The sequence below is a fragment of the Microtus oregoni genome, unplaced genomic scaffold (assembly GCF_018167655.1).
Source record: "Microtus oregoni isolate MIOR12 unplaced genomic scaffold, Mior012 000008F_ref0000371, whole genome shotgun sequence".
NCBI lineage: Eukaryota > Metazoa > Chordata > Mammalia > Rodentia > Cricetidae > Microtus > Microtus oregoni.
This window is the reverse complement of record NW_024543067.1, coordinates 52124351-52144031: the sequence shown is the minus strand read 5'-3', so window position 1 is coordinate 52144031 and position 19681 is coordinate 52124351. Positions and strand designations below refer to the sequence as shown.

General features: G+C 40.7%; 1 protein-coding gene across 1 annotated transcript; it reads left to right on the top strand.

Moving 5' to 3' along the window:
• Positions 1 to 3426: 3426 nt before the first annotated feature.
• LOC121451380 (prostate and testis expressed protein 14-like) lies at positions 3427 to 10621 on the top strand. Its single transcript, XM_041656839.1, has 3 exons — positions 3427 to 3487; positions 9947 to 10060; positions 10491 to 10621. The coding sequence occupies exons 1-3, from the start codon at positions 3427 to 3429 to the stop codon at positions 10619 to 10621; spliced, it is 306 nt and encodes a 101-aa protein (XP_041512773.1).
• The last annotated feature ends 9060 nt before the right edge of the window (positions 10622 to 19681 follow it).

The following is a 19681-nucleotide window of genomic DNA, read 5'->3' as shown; positions in this document are numbered from 1 at the left end:
GTCATTGTTTTTTTTACCACTGAGTAGTACTCTAATATGTATATATTCCACACTTTCTTTATCCATTCTTACATTGAGGAGCATCTAGGTTGTTTCCAGGTTCTGGCTATTACAAATAATACTGCTATGAACATAGCTGAACAAATGTTTTTGTAGTATGATAGGGCATCTCTTGGGTATATTCCCAAGAGTGGTATTGCTGGATCTTGGAGTGGGTTGATCCTGAATTTCCTGAGAAACCGCCACATTGATTTCCAAAGTGGTTGCACAAGTTTGCATTCCCACCAGCAATGGATGAGTGTTCCCTTTACTCCACATCCTTTCCAACAAAGGCTATCATTGGTGTTTTTGATTTTAGCCAATCTGACAGGTGTAAGATGATATCTCAAAGTTGTTTTGATTTGCATTTCCCTGATGGCTAAGGAGGTTGAGCATGACTTTAAGTGTCTTTTGGCCATTTGAATTTCTTCAGTTGAGAATTCTCTGTTCAGATCAGTACCTCATTTTTTAATTGGGTTAATTAGCATTTTAAAGTTTAGTTTCTTGAGTTCTTTATATATTTTGGAGATCAGACCTTTGTCTGTTGAGGGAGCCATTTGAGGGTTGGCAAGAGACTGGCCTCTAGAGGGGTTCCCAGGTGTCCAAGAAGATGTCCCCAGCTTGTTCCTTGAGCAGCTGAGGAGAGGGCGCCTGAACTGGCCCTATACTACAGCCACTCTGATGAATATCTTGTATATCACCAGAGAACCTTCATCTGGCGATGGATGGAGATAGAGACAGAGACCCACACTGGAGCACTGGACTGAGCTCCCAAGGTCCAAATGAGGAGCAGAAGGAGAGAGAACATGAGCACAGAAGTCAGAGCCACTAGGGGTGCGCCCATCCACTGTGACGGTGGGGCTGATCTAATGGGAACTCACCAAGGCCAGCTGGACTGGGACTGATGGAGCATGTGATCAAACCAGACTCTCTGAATGTGGCTGACATGGAGGGCTGATTGAGAAGCCAAGGACAAAGGCACTGGGTTTTGATTCTACTCCATGTACTGACTTTGTGGGAACCTAGTCTGTTTGGATGCTCAATTTCCTAGACCTGGTTGGAGCGGGGAGGACCTTGGACTTCCCACAGTGCAGGGAACCCTGACTGCTCTTTGGACTGGAGAGGGAGGGAGAGGGGGGAAGAGAGCAGAGGCTTGGAAAAGGAGCTGGAATGAAACCACCATTCAGAGATGTAGTAAGAAAACTAGGGCCTGCTGAACACAGGGAAGGAGGCATGACTGTCCCTTGATGTGAGAAAGCATCGTGAGTGACAGTACAACATACCAGAGATACTGCGACAGGGTCATGAGGTAGGAGAGCAGCATAGACTCTGTGGAAACATAAGAGGTAGCTTAATGTAAAAGAATGGAGATAGCCACACATAGAGAGCATGGGGAGGTGAACCTGATTGGTATGTGTGTGTGTGTGTGTGTGTGTGTGTGTGTGTGTATACCTTTGTGTGTATGTGATTCAGAGATATACACTAAAAATTCAAAAAATTGCTTTTATACTGTTTTCCAGAGGACAAGAAGCCTGGCCACTGCTATAATCGAATTTCCTGTGTAGGCATCAGAATTCTTTTCTCTATGGAACAGAATTAAGGAATTACATTTGTTTGACATTCCTGTTACATTCATAGGTGACAGGGCTATACCAGCATCATGTGGGTGGCATGACCTGACTTTTCTTTGTTTTGGTTCTTGAAATACCAGGCCCATGTTCTAACCATGAACAAATGTGTGATTGGGCTGCTTTAGGGAGTGTCTGGATTAGCTGTTCTTACAATGAGTGTATATTATATTTCGGTGACTCTCCAGCTAATTTCTAAATTTGGTTAAGCACCATTCTTCTTTATACATTTCCCAGAGTGTAATTTACTATAATGTTTAATGTTTAGAGACTTTTCATATAAAACAAAAGTATAAAGGGGATTTATCAGGGTAGTCACGAGAGGAAAATGTGAGAATCTCAAGGTTATACATCATTTTGGTTCATTTATCATCTTTCATATCTTATCCAGTTTCCTCTCTGTTGCTGTGACAAACCCAATGACCAAATGAAACCTGAGTAAGGTAAAGACTTATTTCAGCTTGCACATTTAGGCCATGGTCCATCATTGAAGAAATTAAGAGCAGGGACTCAAGAACTGAACAGAAATCATGGAGGAACAATGCACCCTGGCTATTCCCTCATTTCTGTTTAGCTAGATTTCCTCTGCCTAGGGTTGACACCATTCATACTGCACTGTACCTTCTGACACCAATTTCCCAACAAGAAAAAGAGCAGTGACTCACAGTCATGCTCACAAGTCAGAGAGATTCAGGTAGTTTTCCAGTTGATGTTCCCTTTTCCAAGGCGTGTCAAGATGACAACATCTGACAGGGACATCTGCTTGATGTCCAATATCTCTAAGGCTTTATCCATGGTGCCTGAAGCTTCCTGACTCATCAGCAGCAGGACACGGAATCCAGACCCACAATGAAGGGCTGGTTTTCCTTCCCAGGCTGTCGTCAAAGTCCTCTAACTTTTCCTGTCTGTGTATTCTATGTAAGAAGAATGACTGTGGCCTACATGGAAGATGGCCTGAATCTGCTCTTTGTCCTTTCTGTTTTATTGAACAGCTAAGAAATACCTAGGTACGTACACCATTTCCTTGAACACAATTTTAACATTTGAATGTATCAGGTTGAGAGAAGTAGTTTCCTTCTGCACAGAAAGTCAGTGCACAGTGTGCAGTTGCACCCTCCAGACTCATAGCCACCAGCTACTAGAATTGAGTCTCACAGCCATGAATCCCCATTTCAGAATTGCCGTGTCCAGTGCAGCAAATGCTAATACATGGAGTCCTGGGAGAGAAGAGCAATGACCAAGCACAGAGAGATACATAGATTCTCTGGCTTCCCTTGAGGGACAAGAGAACAACTTTACTTTAAAAACTTTATATTAAAGGAATGAGAAGGCTTGCTTGATTACTGAGAGTGACAGGTCTTATCTAGAGTTTTAGGGGTTATCACAGCTCAGAGTTCCCTCCTGAATGTATTTCCCCCAAAAGCAGCACCTGAAGGCATTTTCCTTCTGGCCAGCAGATTGCACTGAGGTTTCCTGAAAAGGCATGCTACCACCAAGGGAAGGATGAACTGAGTTGCAGGTTTACCTCGAGTTCAAGTTTTCCTTTGATGAGAGCTTTACAGACCATCTGTTATGCAGCAGAAAGCTAGGAAAAATTTCTGGTATTTGGGCTTCCCTCTGGCTATATGTTCAGGCCATTTCCTGGGATCCTCCTGGCTGCCCCTCCCAACCTAGGCTTATGATATAAGCCTGTCTTGTGAGATGGGTCCTGAGTGCTGTCCTGCTTTCTGATGCCCTCTGGTCTGCACATCTCACTGCAATGGGAAAACACATCTTGATGTTCCTGATGGGCCTCACCTTGCTGGTGAGCTCCCTGCAAGGTGAGACCCCCAGAAGATGGTAGGGTTTGCTGCTGGCAGGTAGACATACTGATGCCACATATTGGGACCAATAGGAGGTGTGAGGAACAAGGACTAGAACTTGGATAACATCAGAACTGATCCCTGCTTCATTCCCATGTCTACATCTCCTTTCTCCCTTTCCCTCTGCTGCGCATAATCAAGGATGCTTCCCCTCCTCTGTCCTGGTGCTGGTGCTCTGCCTCCCACTCCTTATCACCCTGCTCTCCTTCCTCTCTCCACCTTCCTTCACCTCTGTTCTCTGGCACATTCAAGCATCCTCAATTCCGCACACTTAAATGTAAATGGACCTAAGTGGGAAAGGAAGGTCATTGGCAGGATGAAAGCTGAAAGAATGCACTCGTCCAGTCCTGTGTGATAAAATGCCTCAGTCTTAAAGACAGGATTCCTGGAGATTCCAGTTGATCCTGCTCAGTCCTTATCAGTTAGCATAGAAAGAAGGGCTGTTTGGACAGGCTGCTTGCTAGGATTGTCTGTCTGTCTTGGGAAAAAAACTTTCATGAAGGAGGGACTGCAGACCCTCATAGACCCCTATAGGTGCAACTATCTTCCTCATTCCCAAGTTCCTGAGGCCCCTTTTATAAAGAGTCAAAGGCATCCTTTTTCCTGTGGCAGACCCTTTTGTTTCCTGTGGGGGAGAGGCTGCCCCCTGCTGTGCAAACTAACAAATATTCTCTCTGGTGAGGTCAGATTCTGATCTCTTTCTGCTTTCTGTCTTTTTTATGTTCTTAGAAATCTAACATTTGATGCCAAGAGAAAAAAACAGAAAAAGCATCAGAGTCCATTGGTGACCTGAGCCCTCCTTCATGCACCTCCCTTGTTCTCATCTGCTCCAATGCCCAGGCTCTCCAATAGCCTGGCAGGGCCATCTGTCTCTCAGGCAGCCATTGACTGCTCTTCCTCCCGAATTCCCCCTTCTCTCCTTTGGCTTTTCTGTCTCATTCTGACATAATATGACTTACAGATGGGAGGATGGTTGTTCCTTTGACTAGACCATGCTTTCACCACAGCCAAAATGTTGGAACCAAGTAACTCGTGATATCAAACAGGAGGCACCCCAGTTAATTCTTACCCTGAGACTCAGTAATAGGGCCTGAGAGCTTTCCATGGACCCACGAGCATTGTTGTTCAAAAGTTCCAGGAACCTTCCACTTGTCCTGCAGACTCTCTCTCTCTCTCTCTCTCTCTCTCTCTCTCTCTCTCTTTTGGTTTCTCGAGACAGGGTTTCTCTGTGGTTTTGGAGCCTATCCTGGAACTAGCTCTTGTACACCACGCTGGTCTCGAAAGATCCGCCTGCCTCTGCCTCCAGAGTGCTGGGATTAAAGGCATGCGCCACCACCGCCCAGCAGGTCCCTTGACTCCATCTGGGAAGGTACCAAGACTTGGGATGCCCTCCTACTTTCCAGGAACATTTGGTCAACCTGAAACCCAAGGGACTCATCTGGTGACTGGATTTGACTCCCGTTCTTATCTTTGTTCCGCACCCCTTATGGATCTCAAACTACATACCCTTAACCTGTCTGTGGGCTAACCTAAGAAAGCTCCATTTGGGAGGCCTCGGACCAGTCATACTTGTTTAGCTTTCAGTTCAAATCTGGCCTTAATATACACTGGGCAATGTTCACTCCTGGCCCAAATTTTGAACCTAAGATTTGAATATCTAAATTGATTTAGGTAACTTCATAAAACAAAATGGAGAATGGTCAGAGGACCCATGTCACCACCACAGCTCATTCTTTTCCTTCTCATCCCTGCCTCCCAGTTCCTGTCTACACTCCTGCCTAGAGCCCCAACCCCTTCTCCCAAAAAGTTCTTTCAGCAGGTGAGGAGTAAAGTCAAGATAAGTTCTCAGCTGAGGTAGCCTCTTGCACAGAAGGATTGTTGGCTGTGGGAATAACAGAGCAGGAACCACAATGAGTATGGAACTGAGGAGATCCTCCTTGTTTGTCAGTCCCTGTAAAGACCCAGGCACCCTAGCAGCCTTGCCAAGCAGCGAGTCCAGGAGCCTTCATCAGTTAGCTCTGCTCTTTAGCTTGACTTTCAATTCTCTTAGAAAAGCGAATTCCAGCGTTCATATCCTAACTCCCACCTCTATGTTCCCTTATTAAAGGAAGCTGACACCAAACTCACTGTTTTAAAAAGTAATTCAGAATATCCAAGCACTGTCTTTGGCAGTTTACTAGACAATCCTATAAAAATGACTCAATAGGATTGCAATTTTATTTTGAATTATCAATTAGATGCTGACTGTGATGGCTAGTTTTATACCAACTTGACACAAGCTAGAGTCATTACAGAGGAGGGAGCCTCAATCGAGAAACCTCCTGTGTAAGATTAGGCTAATGGAAAGTCTCTGGGACATTTTCTTGATTAGTGATTGATGCAGGAGGGCCCAGCCTATTGTGAGTGGTGCCCCCTCTGGGCTGCTGGTCCTGGGTTCTATAAGAAAGCATGTTGAGCAAGCCATAGGGAGCAAGCCAGTAAGTAGCATCTCACCATGGCTTCTATCTCACCTCTTACCTCTAGGTTCCTGCTTGATGTGGGATTCCCCTCTGTATACTGTGAATACTATTGGTTAATAAAGAAGCTGCTTTGAGACTATTGCAGGGCAGAATAGGGTAAGGCAGGAATTCCAAGCAGATAGTTGTAGAGAGAGAGAGTATGTAGAGTCAATGAGATGCCATGTAGTCACCAAAGGAGACAGATGCCCAGGAACCTTACCAATAAACCATGAGCCTCATGGTAAAATATAAAATAATAGAAATGGGTTAATTTAAGATGTAAGAGCTAGCTAGAAATACACTTAAGCTGTTGACCAAACAGTTTTTATGTGATTATTTTGGGTCTGGGCAGCCAGGAAGCAAACAAGCAGTCTCTGCCTTGTTTGGCACCCAACGTTGGGCCTGAACCCACAACCCTGGGATTAAAGGTTTTATGCTCTACCGACTGAGATCTAGGCTCTACCACCTACAGCTAGCTGTTCTACTTGAGTTCCTGCCCTGACTTTATTCAATGATCGTCTATTATGTGGAAGTATAAGCCTTTTACTCCAACTTACTTTTGGTCATGGTGTTTTACCACAGCAATAGAAACCCTAACTAAGACACTTAATTTAACTGACTTCTTTACAAAGCTTCCGGGTACTCATTCCTTATGCAGAAGCATGATGAAAACAACAGTTAAAGGAGTTATCTTACCCTTCTACAGAACTCTGGTACATGGTCTAGCTAGTTCTATAATTGCATTTAACCCTACTAAACAAAATAAACTAATCTTTTCTTTTTAGGTTTTTCTTTTTTAACCTTTTTTTTTGTTTTTATTGAGCTTTACATTTCCCCACTCCCTTTCCTTCCTCCTTTCTCTGCTTCCACCCTCTCCCTTTGCTCCCCTCCATGCTCCACAGTTCTCCGGAACTGTGGACTACAGTCTGGTTCTCCTTTCCTTGCTTTATATCTTCTATCCACTTATGAGTGAGCACATTCTATACGTGTCTTTCTGAGTCTGGGTTACCTCACTCAGGATGTTTTTTTTTGTAGTTCCATCCATTTGACTTCAAATTTCACGCTGTCATTGTTTTTTCAGCTGAGTAATACTCCATTGTGTAAATGTACCACATTTTCTTTATCCATTCTTCAGTTGAGCCGCATTGAGATTGTTTCTAGGCTCTGACTATTAAGACTAATGCTGCTATTGATATTGTTGGGAAAGTGTTCTTGTGGTATGATTGAGTATCCTTTGGGTATATGCCCAAGTGATATCACTGGGCCTTGACATAGATTGATTCCCAATTTTCTGAGGAACCACTACTGATTTCCAGAATGGTTGTACTAAATTGCACTCCCACCAGCAGTGGAGGAGCGTTCCCCTGACTCCACATCCTCTCCAGCATAAGTTGTCCTCAGTATTTTTGATCTTAGCCATTCTGACAGGTGTAAGATGGTATCTCAGAGTCATTTTGATTTGCATTTCCCTGCTGGCTAAGGATGTTGAACAATTCCTTAAATTCCTTTTAGCCATTTGAGTTTCTTCTGTTGAGAATTCTCCATTTAGTGTTCTACCTCATTTTCAATTGCTTTATTTAATATTCTGTTGTCTAGTTTTATGATTTCTTTATATATTTTGGAGATCAGCCCTCTGTCAGATGTAGATCTTTTCCCATTCTGTAGGCTGTCATTTTGTCTTGTTTGCCATGTCCTACAGAAGCTTCTCAGTTTCAGGAGATCCCATTTATTGACTGTTGCTCTCAGTGTCTGTGTTACTGATGTTCTACTTAGGAATTGGTCTCCTGTGCCAATGCTCTTAAGCTAATCTTGATGTAAAATATTTTCCTCTTTCATTTGTCTCTCAAATGATCTCACAAGTTTGTACAGTCATTACTTCCTGACTTATGTTCTGCAACTTTGCCATTTGTTATGGTTTATTGTGATCTTTTGGATGCATGCTTATTACTCTTCCTTCTGCATTGCCCCTTTTGTCAGCTCAAAGCACTTTAAGATAGATCAGTGATCTCTAAAGTGGGAACTAATGGGCCATGGGTCATCCAAATCACTCTTCTTCTTGCTGCTCTGGGTGTGGTTAAGGACTCAACTAAAACATCTGGACAGAAGACTTCTTTACATCAATTAACATCCCTGTCTCTGAAACTCTCAGAAACCCTTAAAGAAACTTCTCATCAGCGTAATTTCCTTTAGGACCAGCTCATCCTTCAGCTGCTGCAGTTTTTCCAGACTAAATACCACTGGATCTGACTCCTGTGGAGACTGGGATTTGAATCATCCTGCACCAATGATGTCGCTTCAGTACCAAGAACTCCTAACTGACTCAATTAGTCCCAGAGACACGGGGACCATACAAAAAATTCAGTCACAAGCCACCTGTGGATGGGCTTTTGGTTCCCTCCCACTCTGGCTCTTCCCTTAGATCACATAGTTCTTCCTTATTACCCTGAACCATGAATAAAATGCTGCATGTTAGCTTTCCCCAGAGCTCTCACACACTACAAGAGCTTCATTTGTTCCAGATACAGCTGCAAAAAGACATTTTAGATGCTCTGGAGAAACCGTGGATGCCAGGGACTGTCGTCCCTTTCACTACAGGTCAGACACAATTCTCTAAATTAGTCCACCATTTTCTCCTGCTTCATTTTTTTTTTCAACACTCTGTTGCTCCTTATTGCTTCTGGTAGCTTACTTTAATGTAGTGCTCCTGATGGTGGCACTCGTCATGGTCACCTTGAATCACTAGATCTGGACGGAAAAATTTCACGCTCATACCATCTTCTACTCTTTCCACAATCTGGAAAATCTATCTGTCACTCTCCTCCAGCTTGTCACTTCCACTGGCATCATGTAGACCCACAGACCCACCCCTCCCTAATAAACACAGGGAAGGTCCCCCTCCCTACATGGAAGCCCTATTTATAGACATGCCCATCCTCTTCACTTCACTGTGTCAGTTTCGCCTCTACTCTTGCGCCTCCTTTTACCTTTTTGGGCAGTCTCTCAGCTTTACTCTGTAATTGAACATCTGTTTTGAGCCCTCCAAAGCTTCTACAGGAAAGCATGATGGCAATCCCATGGTTCATTGTGGCTAAACAAGTTAAAACTCCTCCTGCTAAGTGACCAGAAGATCCTTGAGTCAATGGACTCTGGACTACCCCCTCCCAATAATGGCTCTCCTTAGCTTGAAGCAGTCAAGAAAGAGCCAATTCCCCCATTCTCCCTTCTTTCAATGACCCTGCTCCTTATCTCTTTTTATGCTTGTCTGTCAGGGTCGAGACTATAATTGACCTTGCTCAACTTTTATCAGTCAGCACAGAGAGGAATGGCTAGTGAGACAACCTGCTTCCCAAGATAGTCTGCCTCACCTTGGGCAAACACTTCTAGAAAGAGGAAACTCCAAACCAGCATAGCCCCCAAGACCATAGCAATTTCTTCACCCCAAATCCCCTCACCCTGCAGCTGTAAATGGTTCCAGGCAGCTTTCCCCTTGGCAGACCCCTCCATTTCCTAGAGAGGAGAGACCTCCCTTTGCTGTGTGTATTAATAAATACAACTCTGTCTGGTGACGTCAAACTCTGGTCTCTTTCTGCCTTCTGTCTCTTTATGCCATCTCAGAAATAGAACACTACGTGGTGGGTTAGGCACCCCACATCAGAGCTTTGATTTTTTTCATCCTGATAACTTGGTATGTTCTCAGGATATGTCATTGGGGAATCTTTCAACTCTCCTTCAACTTTCCCATGGTTATGGCCTTTCCTGAAAGGGTTAGCTCAGCATACAGTCAGCTCCTTTCATGGCTATTGTTTATTTTCCATTAACCGGAGCCACAGGCTCAGCTACCATGCATGCTTGAGGCTGGGCCTCAAGGGAGCCCCTTAAGTGAGCCCCTTAAGTGAGACACTTGCTTTTGTCTTTTCAGCTTTGACATGTTTCATGTGTGCGAGGTTCAATTCTAGTGGAATTTGTGAGAAAGGAGAAGGTTGCTGTACGGCTAAACCTGGTGAGAAATGTGCCTCGCTTCTATTGTCCAGAGGTATGTAAGTCTGGGAGCTCTGAGGGCCATCTTGCTTGCTTTACAGTCATGAATCCATCTCCAGAAAGCTTGATGGCAAATGCAGAGACTGAAGGAGGAGGTGTTTGCTGGCTGTTGGTCAGACCAACAAACAAATTATTAAAAAAAAAATACTGTTGAAAGATGTCTGGGCGATGGTTGGTGACTTTCAGGTCAAATATACTCTGGTATGATAGGAATTAGATTCTAAAATTCCATTCTGCACTTTTGGGAATGGAGTTCTGCCTGTAGGTTGGAGTAGGGGTTGAAGGATGGTGACAGCAGAGGGCCACCTCAGTTATACCTGTGTAGCAGATGTACCTTTCACCTAGAAGCCTGGCTCTCATTTACTGCGGCTTTCACTCTTTTCACTAATATTTATAGCTTGCCTCTTGTCTTTCTTCCTCTCCAGATGGCAAAATCCAGTTTGGAGTCCAGAGATGTGCTGACCTGTGCTTCAATGGGAACGTTGTGAATAGAAATAGAAGCATACTAATGAATTGTTGCAGTGACAAGTCTTACTGCAATAAGCTAAAAGCCTGACACTTTGCATGGCTCTACTCTGGTGAGCCCTCGCTCCTTCCCTGTAGCCTCCCTGCTCAACAGCCTGTACTTAGCATCAGCTGTTGATACCTCAACAGTGGTCTACTTCCTCTAACCAGGGCATATGTTTCTTGATACGCCATTCAAATTTCAAATGAATTAGTAGCTTAAACCAATGGTTAGGTCATAGACATCCTCCCCAATCATCTCACAGGCACATCCAGACTTCTGCTTATTAAATCTGTTAGACATCCTTGGTACCATCAAGTGACTAGGATCAGACATCACAGGGTACAGGTTTTTAGAATTTTGAATAGGTCATGATATATGTTTGTATATATTGAAATATAAAAAGTTATATATCACAAATATTAAGACCATTGTAGCTTCTATTTTCTTCAGTGTTGTTCATTGAGTCATGACCATGGAGCATACCAGAAAACACTCTCTACTGACCATGCCTAGAGTTTTCATCCTACTTTCTATATCATGTATTGTGGCCAAGATTTGAATTCTCTACTTCTCTCTTTGTGTCTTGTGTCATCTCTCTCTGTTGTTGGTGAATCTATGCCTGTTTAAAGACTGCCACCCATGTCTCTCTGTGTGTCTGTGTGCCCCATTAAATAAAGATGTTTGCTCTCTCTCTTCTACTGAATGACACAGAAAACGTCACATAGTGAATGAATGAAGGATGTTTTACGGGAACCTTCAACAGAGTTTTATATGGTTAAATTCATTGACTCCAATGACCCCAACTGACCTAGATAACAAAACAATTTATAAACATTATTGGGTATCAAAAAATATCTGTATGCTGCTTCCAACATTTGCAGTGGAGTTTCATTTTATAAGGGCTTTCGGCCTATTTATTGTTTCCATTATTTATTATAATATATATACAAACATACATATGTAAACAGAGTCTTTTCTCTTCTGCCTGATCCCTATAGGGAGTGCCTGGGATAAGCCTCTTCATCGTGGCCCATGTAAGATGCTATGGGAATCTCCCATGCTGCAGTTCAAGCCCACAGTAGCCAGTGGACATGGTTCTGTACCTAAGCCTGCAATGAAAGACATGAATTATGAAGCTGTTCTTGACTCGGTTTTCCTGTATCTAGAAGCCCTTTTTAAGATTTCTCAGGCTTTATGTGGATGCACCAAATGTAAACGTAGGCTTTTTTGTCCCGACTGCTCCCACAGCAGCTTTTAATACAATCACTCAGAGGCTTAATTTGAATTACAACTGTTCGGCCTATAGCTCAGGTTTATTACTAACTGGCTTTTACAACTTAAATTAACTAATTTCTATTAATCTATATTTTCCCATGTTGCTTCGTGGCATTGTCATTCTCTAGTACATCTTGTTGCTCCACCAAACTCACTAGCATCTGCCCAGACTCCATCCTTCTCCTGCATCTCTGCTTGGATTTTGGCTCTATCCTGCTTTGCCATAGGCGAAATCAGCTATTTTATTAACCAATGGGAATAAAACATGTTCACAGCTTTCTCCCTCTCTGTCTAATCAAAAGGAAAGTTTTAACTTTAACATAGTAAAGTTAATACAATAAAACAATTATTAAGTAAGAATTACAGTTATAATATTTAGTTTATTTTTATTTGACAAAATTAAGGAAAATGTTAAATTATCTACCCTATTTTGGTGATTCTAAATTTTTCTATCTAATTTACCTATTATTATAACTAAGAAAAACTATGACTATAATTATCTAGTCTTCAACCCCGTCAAAGACCTGAGAAGGAAAAATATTATCTGAGTAAGCAGGAGGTGCAAGCAAGTGACTTCTAAAAATAGCTAACTGCCTGGACAGTCATCCAAGGTTTTTCTGTTATGCTGGGGCATCCAACTTTGGCTTATTGGCCTAGAATATCTGACAGACCATTTTCAGAAGCAGAAAAATTTGATGGACATTTTTTACCTTGTCTTGACAAAGTTCATCAGTTGCTTTTCTTTGTATTCTGCTGGTCCAGAGTGGACAGAATACTTACTGTCAACAGTAAAGGCCGGTTTTGCCAAGAAGAAAACAAACTCCATATGGAATGTCTTTGGTGCCCATTATCTTTTTAGCAGTAGATCAGTGCTACCAGTAGCAGATGTGTCTTATGTCAAAAGAATTCTAAGTCATTAAAACATTCTAAACATTCTAAATTTAAAGACTGTAGGTCTTTGAAGTGTTTGAAGATTACCTATTCATCTGAAATATATCTTTGTATATCCAGAAAACCTTACTTACATGGTTTTAAGATTGACAATGATAGATGACAATCTGTATTTCTTAATTATACATTATATTTTAAAAGAGCTGCATAAACATAATACCTTAAACAAGAGTAGAAATATACATACAATATAATAAAATTAACCTTAAATTTATATCGATAAACTAAAATCCATACCAATGTAAAATATTTTGAGATTAACAGTTGTTTTTAGATTAAGATAGATTTAATAATCCACCATTTTTTATTTTTATATAATATCCCCATTTATTCTTTTAGAAAGATATTAACTATGACCAATAACAATTTGTAATCAACATCCCTTAAATGAAAATAAACATCTGTAAACAATATTTTGGGAATTTGGGTATAGTTCTCTAGACTACTTCCTGCTGATTGTCTGGTACTGCTTGTCTTATAGGGACCCTTAAAATATAATAAAATATAAAATTATAGTTAAATCTTGGCTGCAGTAGTCTGTGAGGCTGGATCTCCTGAGCAGCCCTGAAACTGTTTTGGATGTTGGATCACTTGGGCCATTTTTATTTTTGTCTGGTATCCTTGTTCTGAAAATACACAAAACTTTTAAATATAACATATACATTTGTAAAATTGACTATGCATTGTATATAAGCCATCTAGAGATGATATTTTGCTATATGTTTGAGCAGGCAAAATATATTTCATGTGTTGGAGTCCATAAGAAATATAGCAGATGACAACTAGTGTTCAGTTATCAACCCACCAAAGAAATGAGTCTCTGATGGAGGCTAATCCTATCTAGGCAAGGCCTGCATGACTATAGACTCTGGAAACTGTTGCCCAGATTTGCTAAAGCAGCTTGGTGTGTATCCTATACCTGTATTGTAGTGTGTAATCTCATGTAATCGCATGATTACATTTCAATCTTAAGGGCACATGTATCTGTGGATGGTCAGGAAGATGACTTTTCATTTAGCTATATATGTTTTATGTATAGAAAATATACTAGAACATGCTTCATAACTAGATCTATTTTCCCACAAGGATTATAGACACAGAAGCCTACATTGTTCCTTTTGCTCAGAATAACTGCACACTTTTACCTCAGAACAAGTTCAAGCTAGACTAAAGACTTTTTGTAAATGGATCATAAGTTTAAAACCTTACAGCTATGCACAAGGTCAGAGTCACAGGTGTCCAACCAAGGTTGCTACACAAAGAACCCTAAGAAAAGCATGCCAATTCTCTGCTTGCCAAGTCTGCAGACAATAGACCTATATCTCAAAATTTGTCATTGGGCACTGGGATACCCCCCCCAAGTGTGGTCATGGTCTTCCTCCTGTAATCTTGGAAACTTATGTTAAATGGCTCAGCTCCTTGTCACTTACCCTAGGAATGTGCGTTTGACCAATGAGCAGTAATGCTTACAATTTTTTCATTGTGTTAAGCCCCACATGGAAAAAAAGTGTTTTTTAGGCTAGAGGAGAAGAAGTTAGGAGGAATTAGAATTAGAACAGGAGAATGAGAGGTGAGGCAGGAGAATAAAGGGATTTGTTTGGAACAGCACAGTATGAGAGAGTTCATTCACCTTCAGATACCCTAAGAACTTTTTGCTTGCTGTAGCATCCTATCTGAACCCTGAAGAGGACCTTGGGTCTGGACCCTAAAGGCCCTTGTTAATCACATGTCTGGAAGGTTACTTTAGGTTTATTTCTTTTATATATTCCTTCCACGTATGCTTGCATGCCAGAAGAGGGCACCAGATCTCATTCTAGATGGCTGTGAGCCACCATGTAGTTATGTAGTTGCTGGGAATTGATCTCAGGACCTCTGGAAGAGCAGTCAGTGCTCTTAACCTCTGAGCTATCTCTACAGCCCCCTAGGTTTATTTCTTTATGTTTATAGCCAGGATTTTCAGGGGATCTTTCTTTATCAAACCATATTAAACTGGCAGGAACTCATAGCTTCTCATTATCTGTGGAAACACAAGCAAAACCTCTTTTCCAAAGTGACATATCCTTAGACCCAAATTTTGAAGTCAAGATACCTTTAAAATATATATGTTGATTTAACTTAGCAGCTCCCATAATCAAATATCTCTTAGTAATTAGCTTATTAACTGTTAAAAAGTTTCAAAGAAAAGAATAAAATATATAATCCAGACTTTGTGTATTTTCCTATTTTATGTGACTTATTTTTTAGTATATGTTCTTTTTTAGTATATCTTCTTAAGAAATTTATTTTATTATCTTATAAGTATATTTTTTTTAAATCTGTGACTGTGTAACTCTTTTTTTCAGTCTCAAGCCTATGCACATATTTTAAACACAGTGTGACCAGTTTGCAGTGTTTTTTTTTTTTTATCTGAATCTACCCCTATTGTATATTTGTAATCCTTTTCTAACTAGGAGAGTTTTTAAACTGCTAAGCAGGCATGGCTAGACCAAAGTGACAACTCACCTTTACAGAATTTGGAGGTATCAGCAAGAGTCACAGTTACCTCACCAACTCTGGGAGACTATGGGGTCCATGGTGCTACCAAGTAGCATGCCGCTGTACTTCAAGCCTGTAGATAGTGGTTGGGATAAGCCTCTTCACCACAGTCCATATAAGAGGCTGTGGGAATCTGCCATGCTGCAGCTCAAGCCTGCAGTGACCAGGGAACACAGTTCTGTACCGCAGCTCACAAGGAAAGACTTAAACTATAAAGTTATTCTTGACTCTGTTTTTGTGTGTCTAGAAGCCCCTTTTAAGATTTCTCAGGCTTTTTGTGGATGTACGTACAGTGTTGAAGCACTAAATGTAAACAGAGATTTTTTTGTCCCACCCATTCCCACAGTTCCTTTTAAATAGTCACTCAGAGGCTTAATATTAATTATAAACTGTTTGGCCTGTTGCTAGACTCATTACTAACTTTTACAACTTAACCCATTTCAATTAACCTATATTTTGTCATGTGGCTTTGTGGCATTACCTGATCTTTAGTACATCTTGTTGCTCTGGCAGCTTGCTGGCATCTGCTCAGACTTTTCCTGTATTTCTGCTTGGATTTCCTACCTTCTTCTATCCTGCCTTGACATAGGCCAAATCAGCTATTTTAGTAATCACCGGAAATAAAACTTATTTACAGCATACAAGATGTTTATCCCATACCATACATGCATTGCTCTCTGGTTTATGGGAATGGAAGAGTAGATAACTTGAGATTAAAACCACACATTAGTTTAGTTGATTGAAAGTTGATTACATAGGGCATATAAAGCAAAACTGCTTATTGCAAAGTTCCATTTAAGTTAGTTCAAACAACCAGGGTGAGCACACAATAAAATAGCAGTATCTTTTTTCTTTTTTAAAAAATAATTATTTATTTATATTATATCTTCCTCTGTAAAGCAAAGGACACAGTCAATAAGACAAAATGACAGCCTTAAGAATGGGAAAAGATCTTCACCAATCTCACATTGGACAGAGGGCTGATCTCCAAAATATACAAAGAATTCAAAAAAATTGGTCATCAAAAGAACAAATAATCCAATAAAAATGGGGTACAGACCTAAACAGAGAACTTTCAATAGAGGAATCTAAAACGGCTGAAAGACACTTAAAGAAATGTTCAACATCTTTAGCCATCAGAGAAATGCAAATCAAAACAACCCTGAGATTTCATCTTACACCTGTAAGAATGGCCAAGATCAAAAACACTGATGACAACTTATGCTGGAGAGGTTGTGGGGAAAAGGGAACACTCTTAAATTGCTGGTGGGAATGCAAGCTAGTACAGCCCCTTTGGATACCAGTATGGCAATTTCTCAGAAAATTGGGAAACAACCTTCCTCAAGACTCAGCAATAACACTTTTGGGTATATACCCAAAGGATGCTCAATCATGCCACAAGGACATGTGCTCAACTAAGTTCATAGCAGCATTGTTTGTCATAGCCAGAACCTCTGGAAACAACCTAAATTCCACTCAGCCAAGGAATGGATTAGGAAAACATGGTATATTTGCACAATTGAGTACTACACAGCAGAAAGAAATAATGACATCTTGAAGTTTGCAGGCAAATGGACGAATCGAGAAAACCCAGTGAGGTAACCCAGACCCAGAAAGACAATTATCATATGTACTCACTCATAAGTGACTTTTAGACACAAATCAAAGAAAACCAGCCCACAAATCACAATCCCAGAGACCCTAGACAACAATGAAGACCCTATGAGAGATATACATGGATCTAATCTACATAAGAAGTAGAAGACAAGATCTCCTGAGTAAAGTGAGAGCATGGGGATCATGGGGGTGGGTAGAAGGGGAGTGGAGAGGAAGGGGGAGGGGAGAAAAATATACAGCTCAATAAAAACAATTTTAAAAACTTTAAAAAAAGAAAAAGAAAGAAATTTGGAGATAAATGTGTGGAGTACAAAACAATTATCTTGATTGAGGTAACCTGAACCAAAAAGACAATAATTGCATGGTTTTCTTATATATGAATGTTGGCTTTCAAATTTCAATGTTCATACAACAAATGAAATAACCACAAAGGTTAGGTACCTATTAATGGACCAGAGTGGTGGAAGGGATCTTACAATGTAGGGGAAATCAAGTATAGTGTTATAAGGAGATAAAAGAGATTAAATAGGAAGAAAGATGGGACAAAAGAGGGAATATGGGGAGGGCCAACCAATGCTAAAGGCCTTTTGAAAAGTCACATGAAAACCTAATATTATGGAAGCTTCCTTAAAATACATATATATATATATATATATACATATACATATTTCATAGATAAGTATATGACAGAGATTTAAATGGAGTTATCATATAATGGTGGTAACAATGCACCAATTACACATCACACACCACCATGTAAAACCTCCAGTTCTAGGAATGGGTTGCATCTTGTTGAGTCATTGGCCAAAGAAGTGCTATAGTCCTGCTTCAGACATTACATGCTATTGCCAAGGCTACTGAAAGGTTATTGATTACTTTCCTTAACCCAATGGTAAGTCCTTTTCCTAAAGAAACAACTTACTTGTGTAACAAACATGGATAAAATAATCTGGGGCAATACTAGAAGCTTGGCCCCTATCTAACTAGCATTCACGGTGCTGGAAGGTACTCCACATGCTGCTGGAAGAAAACATAATCATCAATATCCCTCAGCCACAACTCCTGAGAAGTGTAACAGTGACTTGCTTGTGAGATCAACTGGTGCGATAGAAGCACAAATTATATGGAAGTAACCAGCAACTTTCTGATTGGTTTTAAGGCCCACTCTATGATATAGAAGCAATAAATGGCACTACTAAATGGCCAGGAACCTGAGTTTAGGTGAGTTATTGCCCTAACAGAATACCTAATAGTATTATTCCGACAAAGGAACTAAGCAATAGAATGTTTCCTAATGACATAACGCTATACTCATATACCAGAACATCAGTCTGTAGTAATAAGAGGAGAGGTGGGGCTGCCTCCCCAGCACCCCGGCCGCCTGCTCAGCTAGCTTAGGCCCCGAAATAATTACATGGAAACTGTATTCTTTTAAGCACTGCTTGGCCTTTTAGCTCTAGCCCTTACTGGCTAATTCTGATATCCCGATCAACCCATTTCTAATAAACTGTAGCACCAGTCTTACCGGGAAGATTCTAGCCTATGTCCATCCTGGGTCAGATCGCGTGCATCTGCCTGGGAGCTGGGAGCATGACATCTCTCTGAGGCGTCTGCTCCCGAGAGGAGAGCTGTGGAGTCTGAGCTCACTTCCTCTTCCTCCCAGCGTTCTTTTCTGTTTACTCCTCCCACCTATCTTCTAACCAATGAGGGCCAAACAGTTTCTTTTTATTTAACCAATGACCTTCCTCCATCATTTCCCCTTTTTCGGTTTAAACAACAAAAAAAAAAGGCTTTAACTTTAACATAGCAAAATTACATATAACACAACAGTTATCAAGTAAAAGTTACAATAATCTTTATCATAACTAAGGAAAACTATAACTATAACTAACTATTCTTAACTCCATCAAAGACTCCAGAAAGATACAATATTACCTAAGTAAACAAGAAAAAAGCAACTTTTAAAACTCTAGAAATGACAGAGACATCTCACTGCCTGGACAGTCATCCAAAGTTCCTCTGTACCGTTGGGGCATCCATCTTCAGCCTTCAGGCCCATGGTACCCAGCAGACATTTCCATAAAGCAGGAAAATTCAAAGTCAGTTCAGTCACTATCTGTTGTGTCCTGCAGAATGTCTCGCAGACTCTTTCATGAATCAGGAACCCCGAAAGATCATCTCACCTTAGGCAAGTTCAGTAGTCCTCTCTCTGTGGGTTCTCTGTGTCCAGTTTATGCAATAGTCCAGGCAAGAGCAGTTTCTTGCCCAAATGGCTATCAAACTCCATAACGAGCCTCTTCGATGCCCATCTTCCTCTTGAAGTAGATTGGTGCTGCCAGGAGCAAAGTGTCTCATTGTCATGAAAAGTCCTAAGTTATTAAAACATTTAAAATGCCATATTCTATAATCTTTGAAAGATATGAAGAATGCCTATCTAAAATATATCTATGTACATCTAGAAAATCTTAACTAACATGACTACAAACTTGACTATTATGATTATCTATTAACAATCTATATTTCTAATTATACATTACATTTTTAAATGAACTACACAATCACAGTTCCTTAATCAAGATCAGCAACACATATACATATAACAAAATTGACCGTAAATCTCTATCAATAAAGCAAAATCTATATTAATGCATATTATTCATACCTATATCATATCCCCCTTTAAATGTAAAAGAACGTTTATAAACCATATTTGGGAACATGGGCGCAGTT

Coding starts and splice junctions, on each gene's coding strand:
- LOC121451380 (XM_041656839.1), top strand. CDS start 3,427: ATGGGAAAACACATCTTGATGTTCCTGATGGGCCTCACCTTGCTGGTG. Junction 3,488..9,946: donor GCTGGTGAGCTCCCTGCAAG/GTGAGACCCCCA, acceptor TTGTCTTTTCAG/CTTTGACATGTTTCATGTGT. Junction 10,061..10,490: donor CTCGCTTCTATTGTCCAGAG/GTATGTAAGTCT, acceptor CTTCCTCTCCAG/ATGGCAAAATCCAGTTTGGA.